This window comes from Neopelma chrysocephalum, unplaced genomic scaffold (genome assembly GCF_003984885.1).
Source record: "Neopelma chrysocephalum unplaced genomic scaffold, ASM398488v2 Primary Assembly neopelma1_22, whole genome shotgun sequence".
Lineage (NCBI taxonomy): Eukaryota > Metazoa > Chordata > Aves > Passeriformes > Pipridae > Neopelma > Neopelma chrysocephalum.
Window position 1 is genome coordinate 25,071,623 of NW_020897689.1, and position 22,084 is coordinate 25,093,706.

Genomic DNA, 22,084 nt, shown 5'->3' on the forward strand with positions numbered 1-22,084 from the left:
GAAGTGGGGCAGCAGGCACAAAGCTCTCATCAATGGCTCTGCAGACAGGAACTCGCTTCTGAGGTGGCATCTCACCACACTAGAAATTCACAGCTGTGATTTGATAGCTGAAACAATACAGAGAGGAGTTCAGTGGTATGTAGTTTGCCAAACACTCATCAATCAGAGAGATGTTGGTGAATGGCAGAAACACTACAAGAAACACCCACAGAACAAGTTGTAATCAACTGCCACTTGACACTACAAAAATCTCCCACTCGTTGAGGGAAAATGGCTTGTACCCATCTACAGACAGCCATGTCCTTAAAACTCGCACTTCACAGTAACCTGGGACAAAAAATTACCATGTTCCCCATGACTCAGGGGAGTTGCTACATGGAGAGGCTAAAAATAATCACTAATAAAAATAAGCATGGAACCCCCCGATCACCTAATTAAGGTTCAGACAGAACCAGTTCTTCAGCGGGCAAATGGGACAACAGCACTTCACTGGAAGTCAATGCTATGACTTCGAGTTCTATCACCACCCTCTTATTTTACCTATAACAGGTATGTTTTGACAGTCTACAGTTCCCCATCACCCAAAGGGTGACTCAGAAGTCCCTAACACACAGTCCCACCCTGCTTTGAGAAACCACGCAAAGGCAGCAGCAGTTGGAGAGGCTGCTCTGTCCAACGGGAGCAACTTGAGCTCTGCTGGTGCCAAACCCTCCTGCTGCCCGCACAGAAAGCTGCCTCTCCATCCTCCCTTTTATGTTTCCACCACCAAAGATGAAGCTTCCCGTTTCTGGATTGGGATGACTAATCCTTTTCTCAGAAAATCCGGACAACCCTACAGTGTTATTAAAAAGCTTTATCATTCCTGAACAAAAAATACCTATCAAAAATCTGTTACCTAGCAACAATAGTAACAATTATCAATGACAACCACCAGAACAGTCACAATTAATGACACCCCCAGCCCCCCAAGTCAAAGAGCAAGTTGGCAGCTGAAGCGAGTTAGCTGCTGCCTTCGGTGTCGTTGGTCAGGCTTTCGGCAAGGTCACTTAGCCCAGCTTTGGTCAGCGCCGTGATCAGGTTATCAGGAGTTGCATGTGCACCCTCCTGATCCTGCCAGGCCACCAGCAGCTGCTTAGCTCTCATCTTCACATCCTCGCTGTCCAACTCGATCTGCCGGATATCAGAATCCTTCATTTCCAAGTAGGGGGCCAAGGCCTTCCACTGCTCCCCAAGCCTATTTGCAAATAACTCGATCTGTTCGCCCGTCATGGCTTTGTCCCGTTGTACCTCTGGACCTGGGGGAAAAAGAGAAGGAATCAGTCAGACATAGGGAGCATCTCCAGACACTGCAAATTAATCTACCCTGATCTGCCCCAGTATAAATTTTCTGTTTATTTACTGACAGACTGACTCAGGCCTTTCCTGTGGTTGTTAAAACCTATTCGAGCTCCGAGAGCAGGTTTTCACAGATGTATTATTACCTGGGTTTCAAGAGGAATGTCCCTTATTGCCTGTGATAAAGAAAATCTTGCTTTTTGTGTTATCTCCTGTTATATTGAGAGATAATTGCTACATCAGAACTACTTCCTCCAAACGAAAACACGAAGTTTTACAGGCAGACTACAGTACTCAACACAAGTCAACTATAACATTAAAATACAGAGTGATCTTTAATATTTATCTTTTGGAACTTTTTAGTCACTTTAGTCAAAGTTAACCTAGGTAAAAAACCCCGTTTCCTTCCCTTTTTTCTCATGTTCCTATTGGCAGCAGGACTGTAACAGTAACTTTAGTGTATAGTCAGTACTTTAGGGAATTTTCTGTCATTCTGGCATTGAGATAAAAATCATGGAATACTATGCTCTGCTGAAAAGCCAAGCGCTGCAGTGATTACACGGGGGGGTTGCACATTCATAGCTTATCATGGTCTGCAATCTGTGGCTTACCACCTGTGTTTATTTCACAATTTTAAACAAAAAATCCAAAGACTGAATTACTTACATATAGAAATTAACCATATTCTTAATTTTTATTAAATATCTCACCCTTGTGCCACCTGAAGAGCTAGCTGGCATGGAGCAGAAGTTTCAATTCTGTCCAGTACTTATCAGTCACACTCATTTATCCGAACTCAAGTCACTACATCAAGGGGAAAGGATGGAAGATCCCGGACAACAAAACAACAAAAGCCCTCAGATCACTTCTCTTAAGTCTAAGGACAGTGGTGTACAGCAGACCACGGCTCTGTCATCTTTGCTTTAAGAAAATATTTAAAGAAAGATGTAAATCCCACACAGTGACACCACCAAGGCTGTGCTAATTAGCATTAAGCTAAAGAGAACTTCTCTACTATTGGCAAGGAGACTGTGGAAATGGTCAAGTGGTGGATGGAAAAGGGCAACAGAACAGAGATTCACAGAGGCCCAAAGGTTTTCCACTAACAGAAAAAAGCCTTCAACAAAACCGCCAGAGGTACCCAGTGTTTGGCTGCCACGCCCTGCATATCCCACCTGCCCACACTGGATCCAGGAGCTGGCACATGGAGTTACAACACGCAAGGGAGAAGGTGTTGTGAGATGAAGGCATGAATGAGGATGGAAAAGGGCAGATTTACAGACAAAGGAGATGGAAAAGGACACCTGGGAGCAAGACATACCAGGGTTACAGGCAAGAGACAAACGGAACGGTTCGTGAAGGGGAATGAGCAAAGGATGATATCTGTTAGGAAGATCGCTCTTCTCACAGAGAAGCTTTTGCCTTTGAGATATTTTAAATGAAGAGGAAGTAAAGAACTCAGAGTGGGAATATATCCATTTTTCAAAGTCCCATAACTACCCACCCCAACAGGGACTATAGGGAAGCACTTAGCCTGGCAATTAGAGGGCAGAGAGAACAGGAAAGAGGGGCAAGGAGTGCTCAGGTAGGCTTTTACACAGCAATACTGGCATTTCAGCTGTAAACACCTACTGACAATGTAAATACACACCACATAGCAGAAAAGGTGAAAGAGGCTCCTAATCAAACTGCTAATCCAACAAGTTGGATGCTTTCAGCACTGCAGGCCATGAGCCTCCCAAAAAGGCTGCACTTTTTGGTACGAATGCTGGTTCAAGTCAGAAGCACTGGGGTACACAGGACTGATGGCCCTCAGCAGAAACTATGTTTAAACACAGCTCCTACAATACACATCAAGAGAAAAACTGAAAAGACTGAAAACATGCAAATCTTACTTTCATTGTTTTCCTTCAATAAAGCATCATTATCTTCCTCATCTTCATCTTCGCCGGTTTTTATTTCTTCAGAAGGAGGCTACAATGAAAGAACTAAACATCACTGAATGAATTTTGTATTAGAGAAATTTTACAGCTCTCTGGTTGCCTCTGGGATGTGTGTTAGAATGGAAAACCTGACATGATCCCACATGAGAATTAAAAATTACCCCACAGTCTCCTGCATCCAAAACACCAGTAACAAGTGCTCTAATAAAACATATTACTAACTAAAAAACCTAATAAAAGTATTCACTGACTTCACAGGATAACAACAACTAAGCATTACATAGTGAGCTTTATTACTTACTTGCTTAAAAAAACCCAAGCAGCAAACTTTGAGGCCACTACTGATGAACATGTTTTTTTAAAAAAATTATTCTTCACTAATTTTATTCCTCACTTGAGAATTCCCCAAAGTTTTGACACTTTCAAACCTCTGAAAGGTGGCAAACAAATATGCAAACAAGAAACTTTTCAGTCTCTGATTTAGCAACTCATCAGTAAAATAGTTTCCTCTTTTTCTACATTTCAGCCATTAGGCCTTATGTGCTTCTTGCCATAACATTTGGTACATGACAGTGACACCATCAGGAATATTGCATACAATGACATCTTAATGCATTAAACAAATTACAACACATTTCCCCTCCCTGTATTTTTTCTAAACCTGCTGTTAGCATACAGTTAACTCTGATGGCTGGACAAACAAGAAACCTATATACTACAATCCAACCTTTACACCTCAGTAGTTTCCCATTACAGACAAGGAAGGTCTCAATACAGAGGCAGCAGTTCCTATCTGCAAGAAATTGCTGGGTTTTGTGCTAACTCAAAGGTTTAGAAAACACCCCCTTCCCCACTGCTGGCCTGTGTATATCACTGTGTATAAAGTGATCTGAAAGGCCTCTCCCTGGACTCAAATTTGTACTGTTGAACACGCAAAGGGTTAATGCCTTAAATTTACAGCTTCACAAGGTCTATTTTTACTTTACATATTTTAAAAGTCAGGGACCTGACAGAAGAGCTCTGGCAAACCTTGCTGTAAAGCTCTGGTAACACTTAGCACAGTACTTTCAGCTGCGCGCACTGCCCCTTTTCCTGCCATCCCAGTATATTCATGAGCCATAACGCTGGCTTAGACCTTTCATAAACGTGGTTTGCACTGCAACACAGAACCCAAGTAGCTGGGCACAAATACATTCCTGCCTACCAATGGGATTGCCACAGCTGGGTTTTTTTTCCACAGAATACAAGGCAGGGCTCAGCACTTACTTGGTTATTCAATGTTTTTCAGTTTAGTGTTACTGGGATCTTCACAAATTACACTAATTTTATTTGTAATTTTTACTTTAGTGTACCAACTTTTTTCCTATTTTTTTGTTTTGTTTTTTTTTTGCCCCTCTGTGTTTGCATGTACCAAATGGACTGCAGAGAAACAACCAGGAAGTCAAATGAATTCAGCATGTATTATTATAGGATAATATTACTTACAGGCAGCTCCTTGGCTAATTTGATTACCATGTTTTCTAGATATTCAGGTAAACTCTTGAATTGTTGGTTTGTTGGCTGGAAAAAGTGGGGACTTCTGCGTGCCAGAAGTCTCAGTGCTCTCCAGCCATAGTTAGAATTGTTCACAGCCCTACAATAAAGAACAAGTTTGGTTGGCATCTAACAAAAGCACAAAAAAAAAAGATATGAGACATTTAGAAATTAATAAAAATCTGTCAAAATGTAAAATTTTTTTGTGCATTACTGGAGTCCTGCACAGATATTAGTACTGCTGACAACAGTCTGTTTTCTTTAACAATCCAAACATGAGAGATCAAAATCAAGTGAAACACGAAGATCAACATACTTATACTTATTTTCAACCATGTTTTCAGGGTCTGCTTGTTCAATAGCTTCTTCAAAAAATTCTTCCAACGTTGGCATATATTCCCTAAAAAATTAAATAAGAAGCTTTAATACGCTTCCCAATCTACTATAAAATAGCTGTTTTTCAGTTCCTGCATACACATCTCAAGCTTATCCACTGAAGAAAAGAAAATCCTCAAACCAACCCATTCAAATTCAACAACTGCAAATTAGCAAAGACTCTGTTTGATACATGTTTCTATAAAATTTATTTATTGAATAACCACTGCAGCTTAACAGCAGTCACTAGCAGTGCCTATTATTATACATTTAAACCTTCTGCCATACCAAAAAGTGACATCAACATCTGTCAACAACATTCACAAAGCTCACAAGTGCTCAGGAGTCTAAAATGGTTGTTAGTTTTGTGAGATTTGACAGGACCAGTAAAACATGGCAATCCCCCCCAACACCCTTTCAGTTCCGTCTGGCTCTTGGAACAGCTTGTGGTTTCTTCTGACAGGAATTTAAACCAGCACAAAAGGAACCCTGACCTAAAAAAAAGAATAGAAATGATATTTCCAACGATCAGGACAGTTTGCTGCTGTGAAGGCTAAAGGCCAGAGACACATAAGAGCTGTAGGTTACTGTGAGCCAAAATTCTCAGAGGTGCAAAGCAAGCTCATAGTGATCTGCATTTCTGCTACCTAAGGCTGACAGAGATACATCTGCTTCTGCAAGGGAATCTAGTAATTAGTTGGAGCAGGGGGTAAAGCACACTGGTCTGTAAATTCAATTTGGTTTTGAAAAATATGTTTTGCCCAGGGCAGCAGCGCCCCATGCATGGTTTAAGTGTAGCACTATCACTGGAACTAAAGCCAGCACTTTGAAAACCCATACGATTTGAGTCCTGCTATGTTATCCCCAAAACAACCATCTGAAAAGACAGGTAAGGAAGTATTACCCCATTTGAAGGGAGATGTGAGGAACCAAAGCAAAAAGCTACATTCACTTGACCACGTACAGTCATGAAGTCTGTAATAAAACTTGGCACTGAATCCAGACCCCATGGGATCTTCTCCTTCCTGTTTACCACGGCTTGCATTTTTGGTTTACCTCCATTTGTTTAGGTTTTTTAATTTTTTTATTTTTATGTAAAGACATTGTAGCACAATACAATCATGCACAGGGAATCAAAAGATTTGGACTCTACACAACTTCACCTTCAGCCCTTGGCCTAGTACAGACAAGTATTCTGTCAGAGGCTTTCCTGTACAACCCAGCTCACAAGAAAGGAGAGCACTTCCTCTGCAAAGCTCTAAACCTCTGGAAAAGCAATTCCTCCACTCGGGACATCTGCACAGCTAGCAGCCCTCTGCAGGCAATCAGACTTTACAGCCACTAATAGCAGAGCTCTCTTTGGGAACTGTCCCATTCCTTTTCCAGATTTTCTTACTAGGTATTATGTGAGCACAGAAAGGGATTTTGCTATCTGTAACAAAGTTATGTAGCAGAGTACATATTAAGTATTTCCTACAATTGTGCAAGCAGAAGGGACAACCAATAATTGTGTTCTTCTACCTCTGCAGCACGAGTAGATCCGGTATGCACTGGAACAATGCCTGCCAGCCAATTTCCTCTTATCTAGCATTGTTCAAAGCACAGGCCTACTTGAAAATCATAGTCAAATAGCATGCTAACTTCATTAGAGCCACACTTGGCAATCTTCCTTCATTATATAAGGTAATTAATTATACAATCATGCTCTACAAAATGGGAGTTTTCATCTGGTTTTTAGCTTAGATTTTACTTTACTAAGCAATGAAAATTACTGACAGCATAAACACTAGAAGAAGCGAAGAAAACTGTAAGGGGATTTCAAGACAAATATTCATACAACCAACTTCTCTCAAGACACAGTGAAATGGCACACCTCCTAAGATCACCTCGTATACTTTCCTTTCCCAATTTTGTAATAATTGCAATTCTCTAATTAAAGTGCCGAAAGTTAGCTTTAGACAATGACACACCCATTTTTTACCTACCTACTCTCAGATTTACAAGCTTCCATGTTATCGGGACATAAATTCCAAAGGCGGGTCAGTTCCTCACTGAAAAGGGAAGCATAAACACACATTAAACTCCACATTCATCATTCTATCATTCCACACTTACACACTGTTTAAAAGGGATCTACAAGAGATGGCTATAAGGAAAGAAAGCCTATTGCAAGTTTTAAAAGAATGATATATCCCTTGGCTGTTCTTTCCCGGTGGTTCCAAAGTAAGGAAGTTTAAAAATTACTGCGTAGAAAAAAACGAAGAGTGGAAAAACCCCCCCATAAAATACCCAAAACCAACTAACCAAACCAAACGCAGAAACCCTGTAAATAAAAAAAGAAAATCCAACGTACTTCCCCATAAGGATTTTTTTGTTTGATCCTTTTCCTAAGAAGTCCTCTGGAGCTGGCCTCTTCCTCACAGGCCTCGTTGGTTTAGAATCAGGAGGTCTAAACAAAAAAAGATGCTCTTTAGTATCAAACCACAAATATTCCGAGAGCAAAATAAATCATAATGAAAGTAATCAGAAGGACTGTGAGTCTCAAGTGGAAGGAGGCAGGAGGGAAGAGGAGACAGAAGGCAAAGTAAGGATAAGGAAAGGAATCTGCCAGATACCAAAATTAGTTCCCTCACAAATGCAAAGGTCTATCAGAGTCCCAATATAGAAAAAGAAGGAAATCACATTTGTGCCAGCAGCACATATAAGTATGATCTACCCTGCTCCTGGGATCATCTGCTCTATGATTGCAAGGTCTCTTTCCCCAGCTGCACCTGATTTCATGGGATCAGAGAATGGAGATCCCAGAACACTGAGGTTAGGGCAAGACCTACCCAAGCTGAAACTCTGGATGAGATCTACAGGAGAATATTTACAAAAGTCAAATTTCATAGTTGTACTTCCTCACAAGCCCCCTGCAACAGTAATTTCTCTCTTCTCACAGTCCCCTCCCTTTTTCTTCAAACAGCTCAAGTCACGAAGAGGTGGCTGCACCTGATGTCTCCAATAAAAGGAAATCTTCAAAAGATAATGACTCAGATGCTCCTTACCACAAAGAGGCTACAGTCTGTGTGTACAATGAAGAAGGATGGAAGAGGGATGTTTGATCACCCCCCTCAAGATAGTCTAAGCAGACATCTGGAGTTGAAGTTTTGCTACTAGTTACCAACGAATTACACAGGAAACCTCTCAGTGGTGAAAGCCACTTGTCACTACCTTTCAAGTAAGTGATCACCACCAACTGGCAAACCTAATAAATAAATGGCATAAGAGAACTGCTGCACAAACTCCAGGTATGCTGCCCTGCCACAGCCATAATGCCAAAGGCTTCATTAGAGGCAATCCAAAGCGATATATGGGAAAGTCAGGCACTAACTTCTTCGGCCTGGGGTCTGCCAAAAGCAGGAGAGGACACAACCTGCTCCAGTCTCCTCAGTACAACAAAGTGTTGCCATGACACAGTGGGGAGTGCACTCCTGAGAGCCCACACATCCATAACCACCTCTTCCCTGACACAGTGGAAGCCTTAAGACTTTTGGCAGAAATCTAAGAGCCTTCTGCACACACTGAAGGGACAAATCTCAAAGTTTTGCAAATGGTTAACACTCCTATGAACCATGGGTACCATATTCTGAAGGGAACCACCATTTCAAACAAGCAGCAAAAAGCTTCTACTTTGCAATACAGTTACCTTTCTTTAACAAAGCTTGGGCAGCCCTCATTTTTCCATGAGTTCCAGTTTTCTTCAGTATTTAATATATGCTGGAGAAACATAGAAAGTATTGCACATTATTAGGGTCATAATCAGTTTTGGACTTGACTCCCAAGTTTTTAACTGAACTACTAAAATCAAGGAGAATACTCTGGTTATAAGTTGTGTATTTCAGTCGCTTTTTTGAAGGTCATCAGTGTAATCTTCGACACCTGGTTTAATCTTTTCAAAAATGGTATATCTCCTCTCTTCAATAACTGTAGGAAAGGCTTTATTTCTCCTAGTCTAAACAAGAAAATAGATGCAGTCAAAGTAAAGAAAGAAAGGAAAGCAAGAAGACAACTTTTTTTTTAAATTTCGCTTTTATCTTATTTCCATGTCTTTGGGCACTGCACTCCTCTCTGCAAAGATTTCTTAATTTTTAATAACCAATCTCTCCTGTATGTACACATGCATATATATGCATATTTCCATTTCTCTCCAGGAAAAGGAAGAAAAGAGCATTAAAGAAAACATGGGAAAAATATGACTACAAAATAAAATGATGAGACCTTTTTTTACTGAGATGAGGTAGAAGTTCTCGCAGATATAACACCTGTGTTCCAAAAGCTACTTCAAGTGGAAACTGCTTTTTTATATGCTAAATAGACTTTGTTCAGACAGGCATTAAAGTACTTACCTCTACCATTTTTGAGAACCTTTCCCCATCTGGAGGATTTTCTGAAAGAAGCTATGAATAGGAGAAAGAAAAGTGAACCTTTTGCATTATATCCGTAGCAGAATATGTAGAGAAAAAAACCCAAAGAAAACGGTGGTTACTGCTTCAAAGGTGGCTGATAGAAAATTACATGCTAAATATTCTTCCATGCCAGTTTTATATAAGTAGACACCGTACCAACCTGGTAAACAGCTTTCGTAGTATCTTCTATCCAAAGAGATTGTTCATCTGTTAGAACATAGTTTGAACTACAATTGAAAAACAAAACAACACACCAAAAAGTGTCACTAAATCAGCTGGGTTTTGTTCTTTTTTTTTTTTTTTAATTTTAAGAGTTCACTACACATCAAAATAGTGTTGAGGACACATCATTTACATTACATACCTTCTGAGGGGTATTAGAGGGGATCTGAAAAAAAGTGCTTTGAATTTGCTCTGGTCTAGTCCCATTTATTAGTTTATGGAATTCTCTGCTTGAGAAATTTACTGTCAAGGTTTAGATTCATCCAATAGGAAGCCCATTTGTGTGATTCTAGACCACATCTTGATGTTGGACCCAAAGCACAGCAAATGGGGACAATGAAAAGCCTTACCTCAAAAAAAAAAAATCCCCAAATGTTATATACATATATATATACACACACCATTTGTACCTCAGACCATCCTTGATCACTGCTTTTAATGAACATTTTAATGAATTGTGATTGAAATGACTGTCCCCTCAACAGGACTGAACTGCAATTCAGAAGACCTGAATTCCATTCCTTCTCTGGCATTGGACTGCCTTGGTAAATAATCTATAGAATTAGGATGATGATCCTAACCTAGTTTACAAAGTTCTTTAGAAGCTATTTATAAAAAGCAGCATATTGCAGGTGAAAGAAAGCTGCTTTGTTTATGATGTCAATCATTATGCACACATATGGCCAAGGGCACAGGAAACGAAGAGACGTAGAATTTCTTCAGCATAACACTGAGATTAGGAAAATACAGGGTTTGGTTCTGTCCTGTTATATATAAATAAATGCAACATATATATGCTTTTATATATATATGTATGTATGTATGTATATATAAAAGCAACAATCACCATTGTTATTTCTTGCTAATTTAGAATTCTGTAGCACACTAGGAAAAAACAAATCAGCAACCAATGTCACATTACAGATTCGATATAAATTCAAAATGATGCCACACACAGATAACTTGCACTGGTCTAACAACTTGCTGCTGCCAAAGAGAGTCTCCTCCCTGTATTTACCAATCCAAGGCTCCAAGTTTCACAAGAACCTCAGAACAAGTAGACAAAACTCTATTTTGGTTTATCTCCAAGTTCTTAGTTCCCCATCCCCAAAACACAAAATATTTTCACATTACCTTTTAAATTTGACCTGTCCCTTTAGATACTGAAATAGTATTAGGTACTGCAACAGGATGTGACGCCGGAAGTTACTGTCACTCAACTGTAAATCCATCAGCTAAACAACCACAACAGAAAAATTACACATTAATGAGACTAAACAAGCATAAGCGTAAAAATACACCAAATGATTTTGATAAACTTCACAGGGACTATTTTTACAACAAGATCGTGATAAGTCTATTCAGCATCACCTGTACTTTCATGACAGCACTTCATAAGGTACAAAGATGGGTAAACTGTCATCTAGCACACTTTAGGAAAGGGCATAAAAATTTCTAATTAAATCATTTTTTTGAAAGCATGAGGAACTTCCTGTAAAAGTATCCCTAGATTTTTGTTTAACAATTTTATAGTCCTGGATTTAAAAACATTCATTTTGAAGTGAACAAGATTTTGGAAAAACAAATATTCAAATATTTCATGCAACTGAAGGACAACTCATTCCCTTTTCCTATGAACCACTCGCTACAACATGTGGATTTGGCTACCACAGAAGTATTCACTCTCATCAATGCTTGCACAGTGACACACTGCTTGGTTTCTATCCTGTATGTCGCAGCATGATAGATCATACAAAGTGAACAATTGAAGAAAAAGGCCTTTGACTATTGGGTGTTAATTAGGTTCTGTATCTTCTATAACACATTATTTAAAAATTGTCAATATATAGGTCAAAGACCTATGATGAATTTACTCACTCTTCTAGTCCAGAAAAACTCATGCTGCACTGAGATTCCCTTTCTGTCACCTACTAATGCATACATTTAAAAGTTTAAGTTACATAGCATTCCAAAAAGAAGACACCAATTTTAGGATTAAATTCAACAGAGCGCTGTAATTTTGGATTTACAGTAACAGAATAAAACCCTCTCAAGATATTTTTGAAAGCAATTTAAAACAAGACCATTATGGAGCAGAAAATATAGTTAGCACATCAGACAAGTTTTGAAAATGTAATTCTAAAGGCAACAAACAGATCTTTAAGTATTTTCTCTGTTTTAACTTCTTTTTATAAATGCACCATTACAAATGAAATGCAATAAATAAATGTCAGCTTTACTGCAGACTCTTGTTACACAAATAGAAGTCCCTGAATCATTAATTAAAAGAGGCAATCCAAAAAGAATAAAATATATCTATCTAAATAAAGTGATCAAACAGTGTAACGGGATACTCAGAGAAACAGCAGAGTCTCTATCTGTGGAGTCATTCAAAACCCAACTGGACATAGTGCTGATCCACTGCTCCAGCTGAGAGCTTTGAGCAGGGAGGCTGAACTAGACACAGGTTCCTTCCAACCTCAACTAGCTTGGGATTCAGAGAAGACTAATCACATACCTTTTCACTAGTTAGGAACTTTGCAAAATATACATGTTCTCCTCCTGTTTTTAGTTCTTCCAACTTTTTTCGGGAAGCCTGAGTGTCGTCCAACTTGTAACTTTTGAACACAGCCAAAACTTCTTCTGAGTACTATGAAACAGAGTTATTTACCACATGAAAATCATACAAAACCTTTGTAGTTAGAGAACTACGCTAGACTTAATGCCAAGCAAGTAAAATGATTTGTAAACTTGCTACCAGCCCATTGAAACAACACATCTGCTACCAAAATGTACGACCTTTCTGAACACAAATGACACTGAAAGCGTTATCATGTCAGAACATCTAATTATATGAATATTTAAAACATGCTAAGAAATACCACATTTTGGGTTGTGAACAGTGCACAACTGCTTTGTTGTTTTAGATATCATGAAGAAAAAAGGTTCATGTGATGATAGTGCTACATTAATTAAAAAATTTCATCTGAAAGACTTAAGACTGGCCTTCTTCAGTTTTTGAACTGCACATGTGGTGGTTTTGTGTGGTTTTGTTTTTTTCTTTTCTTGACCCCATTAGCAGATCTCATTAACTAGATTTATATTAGGATGTCTGAAAAGATGTCACCTCTTATTACCAGAACACAGAGACTGAAGATTAAAAAAACCTAGGCTTCTTGCTATTAAATAAACACTGAGTGACAAATTGTGAAGGAACAGTAGCTTAGCAATAAATCACCCTCAATATTCATACTAAGCAAAACTGAAACAGCTAGCTGAAGGGGACATTCAAGTCATTGCTTCTATAAAGAGTGTTGCTTCACTAGAAACCAATCTTCAGAATCCCACTGGGATCAATATGACTATTCAAAAGTAAGAGCTAGATAGGCTATTTATCTGCTCAGAGTAAAAAAAAAACCCAAACCCTCAAGTTCTGCTTTTTGCAGCTGATAAATCACAGAAAAGGTACTTGTGGCATTGTTGCAACATATGAAGTCTTTTTGTTATTGACTCACACAAGTTATATTAGGGGGTTTACTGTACATCTTAATACACTGTTTACAGTCACGGGCTCACTTTAGAAAACAGCAAAATGCACTTCCTCATGCAGTATCATTTTTCAATGGCATTTTCCAAAGGCCTTTGAACTGTTCTGTGCTTACACAGTCACTCTGCTACTCCTATGAACAATGACTTTTACTTAGGCTGAATGGTTGAAAGCATCTACTCAGATTACCTTAAGGAAAGTTTTCCATGACACCTTCTCATAGCACTGCACAGGATTTCTAAAATAATCTTGAAGTGACCAGAATTTTCTATACAGGTTATAATCTATTGGAATGGAACTGTGGAAAAAAAAAAATAATCATATTGAAAGTGATATACTAAATTCAAGCCCATTCAGGAATGCACAACTCCAGAAAATATCATTCATTTTGGAAGTGAATTAATGAGTCTGTAGTGAACCCTTACAGAGAAATCTGTAACTTAGAATTTGTCCCTAAAAGAGTTTTCCATCCAGTCTATTGCTACTTTCTCACCATAAAAGCAAAAATAGAACAAAAAAGGGATCCTAGGAGTTTTTCACTATCTGGGGGATGAAGAAGAGTTAAGCCTTTTCTCCTAAAAGCATATACAGCATATATTCAAAATCTCTGGATACATCTTATCACAAGTGTTGTCAAGGGAATTTGGAAAACTGTCAAAACCAGACTGGTACTCAGACAGGGTATGCAACTTTTTCAAATCTGTACATTTTTTTCTCCTCTAGGCAACTCCACCTAAACAGTTAAGCCACTGCCAGGTCTCTTAACTGATTAAATACACTAATCTTGAGAGGGCAGGAGGTAAGGAGAATTCTGACCACAACATCTGAAGATATTTCCCAAACAGCTTTTTACTTCCAGTTTATAAAGCTTTGTTTAAATTTTTAAAATTTCTGTAAACTCACCAACTTGTTGGTGCTTCATCATCTCCCATTTCACCTTCTTCTACGTCCATTCCTTCTTCTCTCTCCTCAGCATGCTAACAGGAAAAAATAATTTAAAACTTATGAAATACCACACAATTTGGATACAGTTCTCAAAGTGTTCTTTTTTATAAATGTACTATCACATTTTAGATCAGAAAGCTTAAGTTGGTAACTCAAAAGATCTCTAAAGTACTATTACCATATAATGCGCAACAAATTCTTGTCTTAATACCTTACTAAACTTTGCAACGACAGCCTGACTTCTCCTGGAAAAAGCTGAAGAGACTGCTCTATCCTCCGTACACTGTGGGGAAAACTTTGTACAGTAAGTGACACTGCTATTGCTCACAATCTAATCAAACTTATTCCCCTCAAAGTGCACAGTTTAATGTACCAGGTAACATGCCCATGTCCCAGTCAACAGCTCAGCCTGGAAGAGGGACAACCAAGTGACAAACATACAGTCCCAACCACTAATCAGAGTAGCACATTTTTGTGCAAACAATCTTACATGTTTATTGCAGAATGAGTGAAAAATGACATAGGAATTTTCACCTTCTGTCCCAGAGTGCTCTCATGTTCATTGGTATTGAAAACAGTGACATTTTCCAGGTTAAACTGACTCTGCAGGTTAAGTCCTGTGAAAAACATAGGGTCAGTCTTAGAAGCTTTGAAATTCCCAAGTCTGTTCATTCAGTTGATTGTTTATCAGATGCTGACACTAAATTCTCAGTATTCCAAGCTTCTCACAAGCATTCAAAGCTTGTGTTTGAAATCAAAGCAAATGAAAGTCACAATAACAAGGACAGAGACAAGAACTAAGATACAAGTGCAAAGTGATCTTCTCCAATTGGATTTGGTCTGCAATCATCACAAACTTAAAAGATTCAGCATATTTAGTCTTGTTTAGATGTTAAATGTGATGCAACGCAAAAAATCTCACCTGACTTTTCTGAAAGCGGAAATAACCTAGCCAAGAACAGCTGAATTCTTCCACAGAAGACTGTGTTTTGTGACTTAGATAATCTTCTAAGGAGGTCTAAATATTGTAAAAAGTAAAGGATATTAGTAGTTATCCCTCTTTTCAATTCTCATGCAATAGAATTCAAGCCTTGCTAATTACATGACCTACAGAGCTAATAAATGAAAGCTCAGATTTGTAAATTTAAATGCTGGTAACTCTCTCAGATCACACATTTTTTCCAAACGCATTCTACCAATCCTCCTAGTACCTTTAACACCAATAAAAAATAAGTTCAAATGAAACCTGTTCTTCTATAATGACCTCCACTGATGGAAAGAGTTCCCTGAAGCCTGAATTACTTTTATGTTAATTAGCAAGACTCATGAATATCTGCAGAGTGATGCAAGTTATAACTTTATTACTTATTGAACACATCTGAATTTAAATCAAATCATTAAATTCACTTTCATTTGCTGAGAATGGAAGTTCTTTAATTCTGCTTCTCCCTCCCCGATGTCCCGAAAAACTACAACTCACCATTGCACATTCGTAGCAAATAATTTTTCCCTGCAGAGTAAAATGTATTCTGAAACAGAGTAAAGGTATTCAGAACATTAAGAACCTTTAGAACATTAAGAACCTTCTTGAGCAGATATTAATCTAATTAAAAGCTATGAGTAAATATGAGTTGCTCCTACTGATAACTCTAAATTCGAGTCTTCCCTTAGATAACAGGCAGGTTTCACAAAAAGGACACGTAAAATAAGCAGTATCACAAATTCCAAGAAAGCATAAAACACATTTAAATCCAGCCTTCATACAGGAAAACTATACGTGACAATGAACTGTAAGAACAGCATCCATTTTTTTTCCTGGAACACATTAATTTTTACACTCATTGCCTTTATTATTCCATGTATTAATTATACAAATAAGCAAAATACACACACAAAAGATTTAGAGCATTTGCAGTACTAGTAATTTGGCAGCAGAAGAAAGAAATTGGTAGATACTTGAATTAATGATAAAGAACAGTTTGTAAATATGAGGGGCCACAATGTTATTTGAAACAGAGCAGCCTGAATTAATGACTGTGGGAAGTAGTCCTGGTTAGAAAATGCAGCTTAGGAAAACTCTGAGAAAGCGGAATGATTTTCAGGTGTTGCCTATAGAGTTACTGACACTTAACTTGTCAGAGGCAAAGACAGCTAAAATCCATTTGTAAAAATGGGTCAGGCAGACAGAAGGTTTGGCAAAACTATATAACATTTTGGAAAAATACCTACTGATTTCCATGTAGCAACATTTTTCTCCACAAAAGTGAAAATTTTGTCACACTGATCCAAAGGGAGGCAATCCAGAACATCCCCCAAAAGCACAAAAGGAGTTGATGCAGTGCAGATACCTACAAGGAACAGGGAATATTTTATTCAACAAATTTGAACTGAAATGCAAAAAATAAAGATGCATGGCACTTGAGGGACATTAAATTAAACAAAAAAAAAAGTAAGAAAAAAGTTCTCCTGGGTTCCTACAAACCCTAACAAAAAGCTTGGGCTAAATCATGAACTTTCATTAAAGCTATTTCTATACACAGATATACTCAAATGAGCTTTACAAGAGCTTTGCATTAATGTAAAACAAATAATAAAAAATAACTGTTCTAAAGACCTAAAGTCTGAAACAATGTCGCACCTGTTTGCAGACTGCAAGTGAACTCTTTCAGACTTCTAAATCCACAGTTAGTCAGTCTGCACCCACCCATGAAGCCTGAGAGCCTTTTCCTCAAGTAAAGCACTGCTAAAGTAGTGCTCCAAGTCTGTCTATCCATGCTTGTAGGCAGTATCAGCATTCCTCGTAATCACAGGTCAAGTTATTCCACAGTTCATGAAACATACATGTAGTTGAGCTATACCTACTAAAAGAAACCAGTATTTTATCTGTAATGTGAACAAATAAACAAGGTGAAGAGCGCAAAATACACTTCAGAAGAGATCAGCACGCTGATTTCTGATACAAAAGACAGTTACAGAAACAGATTCAAATATCTAAAAACCAGTCATGTACTGCTTCAGTGGTCTCATGTCTGAAATTATGATGGGATAAATCTAAGCATTTTAGAGTGGACAAAGACAGAAAATGCTAATCATGCTGCAGCCAAAACCATGCATCTTTCTCTATTAAAAAAAAAGAAGAAAGATTCCAACACAAATGTCACACATATGCCTGAATTTGATTATATTACACCTAATTTTTCTTGTGAAACAAACTTAATAACCACTAGCATAAGGGCCACATATTACAAAAGCTAGCCACTCTAGATGACTTAAAGAAATCATGATTTTAGAATTCCCCTAAATGGTCTCTAAAACTGCCAACAAATTCAAAAGAAAGATGCTCACCTTCTGTGACTCCATTAATAGCAAGAGATATAATTGCCAGGAGATTGTCACATGGGGCTTTGTTTATCTAAACAAAGAAAAGAGTGTTAAATTTCTCTATTCTGACCTAAACACATCTAACAGAACTAAAATTTTTGTTTTCAAGTAGGCAAATTTTAAACAAATACTGATGCTCAACTTCCCCAAACTTTCAACTATCTATTAAATTTGACCTGTCAGTTAACTACGTGAAGTTTTTACTGAGTGAGGAACCATTCCTGACTGCTTCCTGCCACTAGAGATCCTAATGTGCAGAGTCATTTACCCCTGAAAATTAATACCCAACATTCAGACTTCATTCAAGTATTAATTTGATCATACATAATTTGATTCCTTTCATCTTTCTTTTCTGACAAGCTGACAAGGTAGCTTTGTTACATGCTAGTAAAAAAATCACAGAATCACCAAATGGTTTGGGTTGGAAGAGATCTTAGAGATAATCTAGTTTCAACCCCCTGACATGGGCAGGGATACCTTTCATTAGACCAGGTTGTTCAGAGCCCCATCCAACCTGGCCTTGAACATTTCCAGGGATGGGGCATCCACAGCTTCTCTGGGCAACCTGTGCCAGCGCCTCACCACCCTCACAGTGCAGAATTTCTTCCTAATATCTGATCTAAACCTACCCCTTCCACCCACTCTTAAAGTACACTTGTAGAAAAACACATATTTATGAATTAGAATTTTAAGACATAGCAGACTTTCAGAAGCACTACAAAGAACTGCTGGAAAAGGCTCAGCCAACAGCTCTCACTATAGTGTGGTGTCTGTAAATTCCACCAATCTCTTTAAACCATTCATATTCAATCTTAATTACCTAACTACTACATAGTTCATGTTTGTTTTAATAAACGGTGTTTTCTTATACTAAGTTGCTATTAAATTAATATATTAGCCTGCAAATAGAAATTTGAGGTTCAACAAGAGACAGGCTGCAGCAGTTTGAAGTACTTACTATTTCTTCTTCCACAACAACTCTAAAAGCTTGATCCAAAGTGCACTTCTTCTCATTTTCACTGAAATGCAAGCATTCCACCTTAGTTAGTAACAACCATTAGGGACAAGATTACTAAAAGCTATCCGAATAGGCACTTTTTTAAAAGCAAGTGACATTTACTTACCTCCCAGGAACCTGGTTAAATGCGCTCAACAACGGCTTGATGTTGTCGTTAATCAGAGCCTCTCTGGTGGATGTCTACCAAAACGCAAAGAAAGAAAAGCTACAAAACCGGCACAAAACCAAAAGGATGTCCTCCTTCCTCTGACAGTGGAGAGAAATACTAAGGAATCTTTCTGCCACACCCCATGTGTCAGTTTACAGCAGGAACTTTGTAACAAGAAAGGCAAATAACAAGTGCATAGGAAATTAGGCATGTGAGCTGGTAGAGCATCACACCTCAAACGTGGGCTAACAATGTGGTGAAAATAGTATTTCTAAGGGAAACACAGAGGAACACACTGTTGTGACCAATGCTGTATCTACCACAGTCTCACGTCCCACACATACAGCTTCAGGTGGTTGTGGTGATTTGGGACATGAATCACAGAATATTCTGAGTTGGAAGGGCCCCACAAGAATCATCGAGTCCCCCTCCTGGCCCTGCACAGACAGCCCCAACAATTGCACCCTGTGCCTGAGAGCCTCTCTGTCCTCAAGGGAGTCAACAGCTCCCAACTGTGTATCATCTGCAAACTCGCTTAGTGTCCCTTCAAGTCCTGCGCTCAGGTTGTTTATGAAAACGTTGAAGAGCACATGAGTCCTGCTTAACAAGATGAACTAAACATTACTACTTTCCTGTTACGAAATTGATCTAATGGATCGAGTGCCTGTGCCTCGACCACTTCGGTGCAAAGCCCATCCCCTTGTTCTACAAACTGAGCCGCAAACGAAGGGATCCAGAGCCCTAGGCACACATCCAGCTTCCCTGCACCGGAAAGGGAAAAGCATCATTCAGCAGAGGCGCAAAGGAGCTAAAAGCAATATGCTCGGACGTTTTTGCTGCGGGGACCACACCGTAATGTCACTGTATTTTACATTAATTTATGTTACTCTAAAGGCTGATCCCCGCCTTGGCTGGGCCGGTGTGCGACCCCATCCTCACTCTCACACCGCTGTATCTCAGCTCCTTGAAGGAGCGCCCGGGCCGCTCCTCGGCGGGAGCTGCGGCCGGGCCCGCGGGCCCAGAGGCACCCAGGCACAGTCCTACACCGCAGCTTCCCGCCCGCCCGGTCCCGCTCTGAGCGGCAGGCCTGGAGGAGGGATGGAGGGAGGGGGGGGGATGCCGGGAGGCGGAGGAGTCTCACCGTGAAGCGGAGCCGCGCCTCAGGCAGGCTGAACAGCGGTGGAGACATGTTCCCGGCCGGGCGGTGCTGGCGCTCCGCGGCGCGCGCCGATGACGCCATAACTCCCCCTTTCCGCGGGAAGGGGGAGGAGTCGGGAGTAAGGCCGAGTTCGTGGGAGGGGTACCCGTGGAGTCGTGGAATCACGGCGTAGTTTCGGTTGGAAAAGACCTCCGAGGCCATCCAGTCCGGCCGTTAACCCAGCCCTGCCAAGCCCGCTACTAAACCGTGCCCCCAAGCGCCACATCCGCACGCTCGTTGAACGCTTCAGGGAAGGTGGCTCCGCCACTTCCCTGGGCAGCCTGTTCCAGTGCCTGACCACACTTTCAGTGAAGCAATTGTTCCTAATTTCCAACATAAACCTCCCCTGGCGCAACTTGAGGCCATTTCCTCCTCCTATTCCCTTATTACCTGGACGATTCACTCTCCGCCCCCCTGCCCCCCCGCCCCCCCGCCCCGTGCCACAACTTGTTCTCAGATAGTCGTAGAGAGCGATAAGGTTTCCCCTTGGTGTCCAGGTTTTAGAAACATAAACTTGTCGGCAGAATTGCCTTCTTGAAGTCAAGGGCTTGACACGTTTCAACGGTCTCAGATCTAGGGGGAGGTTAACAAAGCTCGGGGAGAAGGATAGTGGACACAAAGAATGCAGAATTTACAGGACGAGAACATTTGGCAGAACTCTCGAGATAAGGATGAAACTAACAAAGCCAACTCAATGCCTGTGCTGAAATCAGCTCTGACTGGGCAAGAGGTAATTCTGACGGGGAGATCACAACCACCAACTCATAGCCCGCCGACTCAAGAAATCTACCAACCCAAAAGAAGAGAAAGACTGAGCTTGTCTTGGACTAATTAGTATAACAACAGAGGGAATCATTTAACCAAAGGAAGATAGAATACTAATTAATAAGAGTACTATGTAACTTGCAGCCAATGAGCATTAATGCCTTTGTTTGCTACAATGTATAAATAGTGGAAAGTTTGGGTAGTCGGTGTGCTGGCTTTGTGGATTTGCCACCTAGCACCCCTTTGTGCGCAGAACTGTAAATAAGATTGGCCTCTTGCACACTGGGTGAAAAACCTATTTTGGGACAACACCCTCAGTTTCCTCAGCCACTCCTCATCAGACTTGTGCCCCAGACCCTTCACGTTTCAGTATGGCCGAAGTGAAAATGACTTTACAGATGTGGCTGGGTTTTTTTTATTGATAAACCACCGTAGAGCCACAGTCTGCCACCATTTTCAAAGTATTGCTGAAGTAAGAATGATTAGGTACTTTTATATAATTGGTAAAATCACCTCAGTGCTGACAATTTACAGGCTGAGCAATAGCGTACAGATACCTCCTGAGTGACAGAAATATTTCCAGCAGAAATTACACTTTTCATGATCACAGAATCAGAATCATAGAATTGTTTGGGTTGGAAGGGACCTTGAATTTTTCCAGGGATGGCTCATCTTCCCCCTCTCTAGGCAACGTATTCCAGTGTTTTACCACTAAGTTACAGCATGCAGTGCTCCAGTGTATGCTTCGGTTTCTGTTAACAGGCTAAGAGCAAAAGTCTTTCCCTGCATCCAGCTTTGCAGGCTGAAGGCTTCAGCTTTTCTCCACTGTGCATCAGTGGGCTGGGATGAGCCCTTACTGCCTTGCTGGCAGAAAGGACCGCACATATGCTTTGGATTGAGGTGGCTGGGTCAGCAGGTTGGCTCATCCCTGCCTGCCCGTGGTTTGTGCACACTCAGCCATTCATGTCTGCACTGCTCCCTGGAACCTTTCCAGTGGCAGAGTCACCTGGGCCAAGGCACTGTGGGGTTAAAAGTGCTTTTTGGGGTGGTTGATGTATGAGGCAGAAGAAAATGACTCAATCAGCAAAGTTGAGTAAAGAACCGCCATGACTTCAGCTTGTGTTTTAATTCAGAGAACTTCTAGAAAGCCAAGCCCCAATGTAGTTTCCTAGGTTTCCTTAGCCTGATGTTTGGTGTCTGGGCAAAAAGCTTGGGTACTGCCAAAG

The 22,084-nt window shown here is 40.0% G+C and overlaps 1 protein-coding gene across 4 annotated transcripts; it reads right to left on the bottom strand.

Moving 5' to 3' along the window:
• Positions 1–52: 52 nt before the first annotated feature.
• Positions 53–20,237, bottom strand: THOC1 (THO complex 1). 4 transcript variants are annotated; one of them, XM_027675611.1, is made up of 22 exons: positions 20,037–20,237; positions 18,854–18,927; positions 18,688–18,748; positions 17,694–17,760; positions 16,578–16,696; positions 15,829–15,877; positions 15,271–15,366; positions 14,883–14,965; positions 14,560–14,631; positions 14,307–14,380; positions 13,593–13,701; positions 12,375–12,506; positions 10,991–11,091; positions 9,795–9,861; positions 9,575–9,625; positions 8,875–8,945; positions 7,540–7,635; positions 7,172–7,237; positions 5,128–5,211; positions 4,764–4,911; positions 3,231–3,309; positions 53–1,295 (listed from the first exon to the last, which is right to left on the bottom strand). In XM_027675611.1, the coding sequence occupies exons 1-22, from the start codon at positions 20,133–20,135 to the stop codon at positions 1,000–1,002; spliced, it is 2,094 nt and encodes a 697-aa protein (XP_027531412.1). In that variant the 5' UTR covers positions 20,136–20,237; the 3' UTR covers positions 53–999. The 4 variants fall into 4 exon arrangements, with proteins under 4 accessions (XP_027531412.1, XP_027531421.1, XP_027531429.1 ...); XM_027675620.1 differs by lacking the exon at positions 9,575–9,625; XM_027675628.1 differs by lacking the exon at positions 14,560–14,631 and having other exon boundaries at positions 20,037–20,234.
• Between the last annotated feature and the right edge of the window lie 1,847 nt (positions 20,238–22,084).

Coding starts and splice junctions, on each gene's coding strand:
- THOC1 (XM_027675611.1), bottom strand. CDS start 20,135: ATGGCGTCATCGGCGCGCGCCGCGGAGCGCCAGCACCGCCCGGCCGGG. Junction 4,912..5,127: donor ATGGTTGAAAATAAGTATAA/GTATGTTGATCT, acceptor TCTTTATTGTAG/GGCTGTGAACAATTCTAACT. Junction 1,296..3,230: donor ATTGAAGGAAAACAATGAAA/GTAAGATTTGCA, acceptor TTTTTCCCCCAG/GTCCAGAGGTACAACGGGAC.